Raw genomic sequence first — 8,985 nt, 5'->3', positions numbered from 1 at the left:
TTGAAACCGGTTCATCTTCCAAAATTTATTTCCATTTTCAAGCAGCAACATACGACACTGAAAATTTAGCAGTATCTCACTCATGTCATTACTAAGTTACTATTAAAAATTTGGGATCCATTGGATTAGTAGAAAATAATTAAAATTATTTTATTACCCAAAGGTAGCTTGTACTTAACCATTTTTATCTCAAAATCTACAATGATTCTGAGGGTGAAACTTTGGCAGTGGGTTGAAAGTTTATTATAGAGACTTTGGTGAATTTTTCATGATGTTTAGTGAAGGACAACTATTTCCCATATTTGTCTTCTATTTATCTTTCTACTTACAGAAAGGTACATCTCAGCAAGTTACACTTAGTGTTCCACATTTTTCCTAAAAACTATACTTCAGAACTAAGCTGCTCCAAGTGGTTTCACATTTTTCTCTACTCCAGATTAAAACTTATGCAAAAAGAAAGATTTAACCCTAAATTTCAAAGATAAAGTCAAAACAGTGATTTAAGGTTCTACACCAGGATCCTAACTATTTTTCCAAGCTTCTACTCACTAAAACAAACACTCTAAAAGTGGATTTGTCATTTTTACATTTTTCTATGATTTACCATGATTTAAAAGGCCTAAGCAAGAGATAAAACTATAGAGCATTATTTCTAACAGTAACATGGGCAAGGTTACTTTTCCATGAAACTATTTTGCTCACTAAGTCTAACAAAAGTGGTTTGACATTTTTCTGAGCTTCCTACATTTTTCAGTGCATTTCCAAAGTTAACCTATTTATCTACCGGAAAAAACAACAAAACCGAAACAACTTTACAGCTAGGCCCTTGAAGTTTTCGAAACATCACAGGTATGCCCTTGGTTCTAACAAAAAGATCCCTGCAGTGTTTTCCCAATCACACCTGTGCCCTCATGGCAGGTGCGGTGGCAGGAATGAAATTCCGGCGAGCCTATGGGCTAAACGATGCGAACAACGGGCAGGGAACGTGTGGGTGCTCACCGTGAAGGGATTCGGTGAAGGTCGAGCGGAGGAGAAGGCGTGTGGATGGAAAATAGCGGTGGGGACGAAACACGGCTGGCAGCGGAGGATTCTTCGGTGTTCCGGCGCCGGCGGTGCTTCGGGTGGCCAACGGAGGGGGTTGTGAGCTACGCGCAGTCATGGCGAAGCTTGCGGAGGCGGTGGCACGATGTGGGGTGGTGCGGAGCAGGGAGCTCTACGGAGGGGTCCGAGTGGCGGCATGTGGTGCGAGAGCAGAGGAACATAGCGGCAGCGAGCGTGGTGCGGGGAGCTTCGCAGGTGGCGCATTGACCCCTTTTATAGGGCCGGGGAGGTTCGGAGGGCAAGGGCGCAACCAACAGGCGGTGCTGGCGTGGCCGGAGGGGAGAGGGGAGCGACTGCCGCATAGGGGATTGGGCGGCGGCGCCATTGGCGGAGGGGTGTGGGCTCTGGGGATCGGATCTTACGACCATTGGGCACTCAAGATAGGGGTGCAATATCGCGGGTTTGCCACGGCCGTTGGTTGGCGGAGCTAGGGAAAGGAGTGGTCGCGTCGAGCGTCAGGGTTGGGGAGGCGGAGCCGGCCAGTGAGGTGGTGGAGCGTGACGCGCCGGGGAGCAGGGCGGTCATGTGCGGCGTCGTGAGAGAGAGGGCGAGGGAGATCATGTCAGCGGGAAAAAGATTAGCACATCACTGGATTAAGGAGTGGGGCACACGTCCAGTCACTTCCTCGCCGGGGATAGGCGAGTGGCGGGCTGCTGGTGAGTCGCAGCCACAAGGTGGGTGGCATGCGGGGCATCGCGACGGAGCGCGCCCTGGCGTGCATGTTCAAAGCGGGCAGGGTGAGAGGGTCGGGTTTGGGGGCATTTTGTTTGAAATTTTTGAACTAAACATGAATTTTCGCCTTTCTAACACTTGTAGCCCTATCATCCAGCTTACACTTTTACAAAAGGTTTTTGTTCAAATTCAAAACTGATTTGAAGTTATGGGGTTCCAAAGTTCGCTAGAACGCTGGTCATCTAGACTTAGGCAGATTTCCAAGTTTGCTGATTTTTAGGGTTTTGGCTGTCTTTGGCCCGAAATTTGAACGATTTTCTGATTGAATTAGGCCAAGGCGTTATTGATAAAGTTGTTCTATAGACTGGGTACTAAAACTCTTATAAAGGGTTTTTCTTAAGTTTAGTGTAAGTTTAGTGAATAACTTGCTTGCCAAGATACACACTGTGAACTAACTCTTATATTTGTGATGTTTTGACTGGGTTGACTGTTTTGATCGACTTTGACCTAACTTTTGAAATGCTTTTGTGGAGATTTTGGCCAAACTCCAGTAATCAAAGTTGTCAAAGATTTGTAGCACTTAAACTTTTACATATGGTTTGACTTGAACTCACATTAGAAACTTTAAGAAAAAGGGCTGCAAGGTTGAGGAAATTCACGGCTTTCAGCACTTACGAGTTTTTGAAGTGAGTTTCAAAAGCTACTGATTTTGATTCTAGTTTTTGAACCTCTTCCTCTCCAAACTAGCAAAGAGGCTAATAAGGAAAGTTCTTAGAAATGTAAAACTCTACAACTTTTAGTTTGGCAAAACTTTAAGTTTTTATACAAAATTTCAAGTTTTGAATTAAACCCAAACTTAATCTTTTAAAAAAAGGACTTTTCACGTGCTAGATTAGTGTCTAAGCCTCCTTTTTCAGCTTAACCAAGTTTAGTTTGAGTAGAGTTGTTACAACCTACCCAGCGCGGTGACCATGGCGACCTCACTCGCGCGGGCAGGAGCGCGTGCGAGTGTTGGACAAGCATGCGCGCGGGGCAGCGGTAGGCAGCGGTGTAGCGTGCTAGGGCGAGCGGCATCGCTGTGCGCCGGCACTGGAGGCGAGGCGTGTGAGTGCAAGGGGCCAGGGGCGTGCTAGCGCTGGGCGTGCGCTGGTGGAGCGGAGCGCGGGTGCGTGAAGCGGTGGCCAGGGGCGGTAGGAGGTGGCGTGCAGGAGCTGTGCGGGTAGCAGAGGTGTAGGGGGCCATCGCTAGGGGCTAGGCGCGGTGCTGCGCTAGGGAGGGACAAGCACGGGCCCAGGGGAAGCATGCTGAGCGGCAGGTGCTGGTGAGATGCGTGCGGCTAGGAAAATGAGTCATGTGCGGCAGGAGATAGAAAAAAAGGGAGGAAGGGAAAAAGAAAAAGAAAAAGGAAGGGAGAAAAGAAAAGAAAAGAAGGGAAATAAGGAAGAGAAGAAAAAGGGAGAAAAAGGAAGGGAAAAGGGGGAAGTAAAATGAGAAGAAGAAAAGAGAGACACGACGGTGATTGCGGGATTGGTCGCAGGCACGCACGGCGATCTTCTGTCCGGCACACGGCGTGACCTGCGGGGAGGAAAAAGGGGAAAATAGGTGGACGGCGGTCGGCTTCGGTGCCGGAACGGCGAATTCGCCGGGAAGGGAAATTTGGGAGCTCAAGCGATAAAAAGTTTTTGAAAACGATTTTTAGCGTGTGATTTCGATTGGTGAATTTTACGGGCGTTACACTTATAGTCCAATAGCATCTAGAGCCCAAACCAACCTCAGCTCATAAGCAAAAAGTCCACAAAGATATTAAATAAAAAAGATGAGTGAAATGTAAGAGGAACATATTAGGTTTTTGTTGGAGTGCACGGAGAAATAGGAGATCAAAACGTGGATGAGAGACTATGAGAGACTATGACTCGAAGAATAACTCCAGCACACCTTCTAAATAATCTCCTATCCCAAGTTTAGTGGGTCAAGTAAAAAAGACGCACTCCAACATATCATCTACTTATTTCCCTATTTTGGGGAGGCCTCCAAATTTCCCCGTCCTTCATTCCTGGTAGGGATTTTCAGGGAGCCCTCTATCTATTGGGCTATTGCTGTAGTTGCATTTTTTTTGACCCTCAAGAAACAGAGAGAACCTCCATTTTACTTTTAGATGTTTTAATTTAAGGGCTATTGCTAGAGTTGCTCTAATACCTCATATAATATCGGAAAAGTTTAGATGTATTTCCATGTGAAACTGGTGCTACCTTCTGTTTTTAAATATGCAACAAACTAGTTAGTTTAATATAATTTTAAAATAGAGGGAATACTATATTACGGTCAAATCAAGTGGATAACCGGAGCGAATGTTCCTAAAAAAACCCGGAGCGAATGCAGGTCGGCACCACCTAATTAATTGGGTTTCTCCTTTTTGTCACAGTGAATATCTGAGAGATTCAGTCGCATCTACATCTATCGTGTCAACAGATTGGGGAAAGAAAATCTGAGGCTACGGGTCCCACTTCAAGTTGTGTTGGTTTTAAATATCAGCGGCGCACGCCTACACCGTTGGTAACAAAACTCACGTTTCCCTCCTAACCACACCGGCCGGCCGGCCGCACATCCCATCTTCGTGCCAGGCAGCCGAGAGAGCTCCCGGTCTCTAGACTCACCGCAATGGCGAGTGCACACCGAGCTGTCATCGGCTTCCTCCTCGTCTTCCTCGCCTCACTTAGTGGTAAGGCTGCTGGTCTGATCCTTTCCATCGTTTGCTTTTTGTTCCAGTGAAAGATTTGCTGATGCTTTTGTTGTGCTATTGCTGCTGGATCAGGTGCGGCTTCCAAGTCGTTCACCATCACCAACAACTGCGAGTACACGGTGTGGCCGGGGATCCTCTCCAGCGCGGGGTCCGCGGGGATGGACGCCACGGGCTTCGCGCTCGCGCCACGGGAATCTCGGGCCATGCCCGTGCCGTCGGGGTGGTCCGGCCGCCTCTGGGGCCGCACGCTCTGCTCCACGGACGCAGGCACCGGCAAGTTCAGCTGCGTGACCGGCGACTGTGGGTCGGGAAAGCAGGACTGCGCTGGCGGCGGGGCGGCCCCGCCAGCGACGCTCGCCGAGTTCACCATCGACGGCAGCGGCGGCATGGACTTCTACGACGTGAGCCTGGTGGACGGGTACAACCTCCCGGTTCTGGTGGCGCCGCACGGCGCGGCGGGGGGCGGGAACTGCGCGCCCACCGGGTGCATGCTGGACCTGAACCGCGCGTGTCCCGCCGACCTGCGCGTCGCGTCAACGTCCTCCCCCGGCGGCGGCGGCGTGGCGTGCAAGAGTGCGTGCGAGGCGTTCGGGTCCGCGGAGTACTGCTGCAGCGGCGACCACGGGAACCCCAGCACGTGCAAGCCGTCGGCGTACTCGCAGTTCTTCAAGAACGCGTGCCCGCGGGCCTACAGCTACGCGTACGACGACGCCACCTCCACCTTCACCTGCGCCGGCGGCGATACCACCTACGCCATCACCTTCTGCCCCAGCACCACCAGGTACGAACACACGAGTTGCGTCACTTGCTACTTAACCCGAACTTGTAGCTACCGCACGTTTCTTGTTGCGGACTACTGTGACCAAAATGAATTGATTGTTTTGGGGTGTGTGTGTAAGCAAGCATAACGCTAGGTGCCAAACCCAACACCTTTCCGTTATTCCGTGGCTCCAGAAGCAAAAAGGATAGCACCTTTTGGTCTGGCCACTGTTGCCGGTATGTGGTCTGGTACGCTCGGCTGAGTGACGGGCACCGTCGTCGGCACCGATGAGCTCCAGCCAGGACCAGCCACCGTAACCGCGTCCGGATCCACGAGTCACGTCGGCAGCGACCATGACGCCCGCCGGCCCACCATGGCATACTGGAATGCAATGGCATGGTACGCCACGCCACCGCAAGCTAGCTTAGCTAGCGCGTCCGTCCATACGGCGAGTCGGCGTCTTACATTACAGGCGCCGGCTGACGTCGGCGGCGACGCCGCTTGGGTTTGTTGGCCGCGGTGGTCCACGAATTAATTGAGCGGCGCACCGCACTCGGTTGCGTTTTGCAGAGCCTTATGATACATGTCTATCCGGCGTGATTCATTACGTCATGATATTTTTTTCAATCAAAGGGTACAGACGTAAATGCTCACATACTCGCCTCTACGAATACAAGCACGTAACCCTACCTCTATGAGCACCTCAAAAATTGAGTTGGCAAATTTTCGAGGTTAACAAAGTTACCACGTCGTCTAACACTGAAAGAATAGTGCCGGTTAAATGCTGGTATAGATCAAAAAATGTAAACCCCAGTGCCGAGTCTAGAACTCGAATTTTGATGAATAGGTTCCACCACAAATAACCTTACCACACAATTTATTACGTCATGTTGTATTTCGAGCGTTTTCAGGCCACGACGACGGCATCGCTAACCGGCAGTTTCTCTGTGTGTTTTCCTCTGTACCTGCAGCGTGAAGGCGGACGGGGCTAGTCCGCAGGCGGCGGGGGACCTGCCGCTGATGAACGACACCATGGTGTACCTCGGCGCGGACCAGCTCATCGCTGCTACCGCCACGGCACGGCCGCCGTCGAGTCTCCTGCATGCCGTCCTCGCCGTCGCCGCCATCGTGCTCGCAGGCGCTCTGTGCTGATCAAAGGGTCGCGGGGCCACGCCACGAGACAATCGTGCTCTTCAGCTCTTGCACGCTGAAAAATGCTGAGCACAGGCGAAGTGGACGTGTCACCTGCCTGCCGGGTGAGGGGGTAGACACGGACTACGCGGGCCTCACCAACAGCCAGATTCGCCCGTGCCGAAAGAGACGCGGCTGAAATTGCACAGCGAATTGGTTGAGACGTTAAGTAGTGCGTTTTCTTTGGTACTTAGCACGAAATTACACACATATTGATATTGTAGTGGTTGAGTTATTTTATATAGAATAGATTCTTTTCGGTAACTTATCATAGGAGGGATTCTTTTTCTCACTTTATTTTGTAAGTGGATAAAGGAACATCTATTGTGCCCGGAGACAGAGCAGGTCCGAGGTCTCAATCGAGATGGGAACTTGGAATTTTGTGGACGTGTACACGATATACAGGAAATTTTGGTCGATGTACCGGAAATTCAGGATATATGTTTGATAGTGAATCATCATCCACTATTGGAAAACTCGGCATTTGTTTCGAGATTTAGTACAGTTTTTGACCTGGTATGTTAGTACCGGGCCTAACGGCTAGTTCCTCAGGAGCCCCCGTGACCCCCTTTATTACTGGTTGGGGACTCCAATCGGTACTAAAGTCACCCATTAGTACCGGGTGAAGCCTACACCAGGTGCAACCAATTTAGTACCGGTTGATCTCCCCAACCGGTACTAAAGAACCCCATTTAGTACTAACTTAGCAATACCGGTTGCACAACCGGTACTAAAGGGAGGTTTGGACCCGGTACTGAAGGCGCTTTCCCTAGCAGTGATTTATTTTTGTACACTGAATTAAAATTTCTGTTATGTTTGATTGCGGCTTTTCTTGTTTCTGCTGCCATCTTTGCTTTAACTTGTACACATTATCCTTATTATTGCTTCCTCTGTTTAAATTGTAAGTCATTTTAACTTTTCTAAATACATAATTTTTATTATGTATCTAAACTAGATATAAACCTAGATGCATAGTTAAAATTATGCATTTAGAAAAACTAAAACAACATATAATTTGTGACAAGGGAGTAATATTTTAAGATGATGGATGCTGGACAGTATGAATAATCTGCCCTTTTATGCATTTCTACTAAGAGACTAGGCCAAAAGAGCATATAAGCTAGGGGAAGGCAGCTTATTGGATTATTACAACCTAGCATATGGTTTGTTATAATCTAGTTATAATTTGGAGCATGTTTGTTTAATTAGGCCTATAGGTTATAAGGTAGATTATGATCTGAGTTGAAAACAAATATAGGGCCTAAGTTGGAGACTTGAACTCGAAGCTATTGGTTAAAACCACCTGTATTACTAAACGAGTTAGAGTAAAAGAACATTGAAAGAATTCTCTAGAATTTCTAATCTAAAGCCCTAACTTGTACTGTATGGAGAATCTGTATGTCGTGGAATTATATGGACTTGCTGGGAGGGGCAGGGCAGTGTTCTAGGGCTGCGAATGGGTGGAACATACTGCCGCCATGCACCACTGCCTGGTGCACTCCACCGCTAAGGATGGCAATTTCCCCCGCGGGGGCGGATCCCTGCGGAGACCCGACCCAAACTAAGCGTGGGCGGGGGCTAAATTTCCCCCGCGGGGTAAGCGGGGCGGGGCCTCGAGATGTTAACGGGGCGAGGGCGGGGGCGATTTCTCACCCGCGGGGCATCATGGGGACCCGACATAAGTAGTGACCCATTAGCAATAACAGCCCAACTAAGCCCAATATCCTGTGCACATATATATAAACTCAACTTCCCTTGAAACTCTAACTCTATTCTCATCCTTCCCCATTCCAACTGCAGCCGGCGGCGGCGGCGGCCAGCTCTCTCCCACTCTCGCTCCTTACTCTGAAGCCAGCGGCGGCAAGTACCCATGGGCGTGCCGGCACTCCGTCTCTCTCCGCACGGAGGTTCTGGCGACGGGGCATCCATCTACACCGGCTCACCGCTGCTTCTCCCCCACCGTGCGCACAATGCAAGGTTAGGCACGATGTTCTAATTTCATCCATGTGGAGGTGCTAGCGGGGGCAAGGCATCGGTGCCATCCACCATTTGTCACCATCAATTATTTGTCCCCTGCAAATGAGACTTCAGGATGGCAACAATTTGTCACCGGCTAATCCTTCTTGATTTGTCTTAGAGGAACAGCTCCTGGGCCTGGGGATGTACGTCCCTGAGTGGGCTGTACAAGGCCTACTCATGGGCTCAGAGATGTATGCCTGACAAGCCCCCGAGTACTTTGTAGTCGAGAGGAACAACTCCGGGTACTTGAGGACGCTGCCCGAGTTCCCCTTGGTGCTTTCTAAGTTGTAGATGCAGCCAATCCCTCGAGTACTGGTGTTGTTGCATGACTGGAAGGTACTCCCCAGCAGCCCCGATGTTTGCTTCGAGTAACCTTCACCTTGAAACTTTTTTATATGGTAGTGCGATGACAATTGCACTGCATATGGAGTAGCCCCCGAGCCTTAGGTTGAATCAAAAAATCAGGCTGAGGGTCAAATTTCTGATTTCGCTCTGACTTATG

At 49.6% G+C, this 8,985-nt stretch overlaps 1 protein-coding gene across 1 annotated transcript; it reads left to right on the top strand.

Annotated features, from left to right (window-relative positions):
• The first annotated feature begins 4,318 nt into the window (after positions 1-4,318).
• LOC101773689 (thaumatin-like protein 1b) lies at positions 4,319-6,919 on the top strand. The gene is made up of 3 exons (XM_004952336.3): positions 4,319-4,492; positions 4,586-5,294; positions 6,245-6,919. Exons 1-3 carry the CDS (start codon positions 4,432-4,434, stop codon positions 6,423-6,425), a joined length of 951 nt encoding a protein of 316 aa, XP_004952393.1. The 5' UTR covers positions 4,319-4,431; the 3' UTR covers positions 6,426-6,919.
• The last annotated feature ends 2,066 nt before the right edge of the window (positions 6,920-8,985 follow it).

Source organism: Setaria italica, chromosome I (genome assembly GCF_000263155.2).
Source record: "Setaria italica strain Yugu1 chromosome I, Setaria_italica_v2.0, whole genome shotgun sequence".
NCBI classification, from domain to species: domain Eukaryota; kingdom Viridiplantae; phylum Streptophyta; class Magnoliopsida; order Poales; family Poaceae; genus Setaria; species Setaria italica.
Note: the sequence above shows the minus strand (reverse complement) of the source record. Positions and strands in the feature narration are given on the sequence as shown.

Bases quoted from the DNA above. Each gene is read 5' to 3' on its own strand.
- LOC101773689 (XM_004952336.3), top strand. From the start codon at position 4,432: ATGGCGAGTGCACACCGAGCTGTCATCGGCTTCCTCCTCGTCTTCCTC. The intron at 4,493-4,585 runs GTAAGGCTGCTG...CTGCTGGATCAG, and splicing joins CTTCCTCGCCTCACTTAGTG to GTGCGGCTTCCAAGTCGTTC. The intron at 5,295-6,244 runs GTACGAACACAC...CTGTACCTGCAG, and splicing joins TTCTGCCCCAGCACCACCAG to CGTGAAGGCGGACGGGGCTA.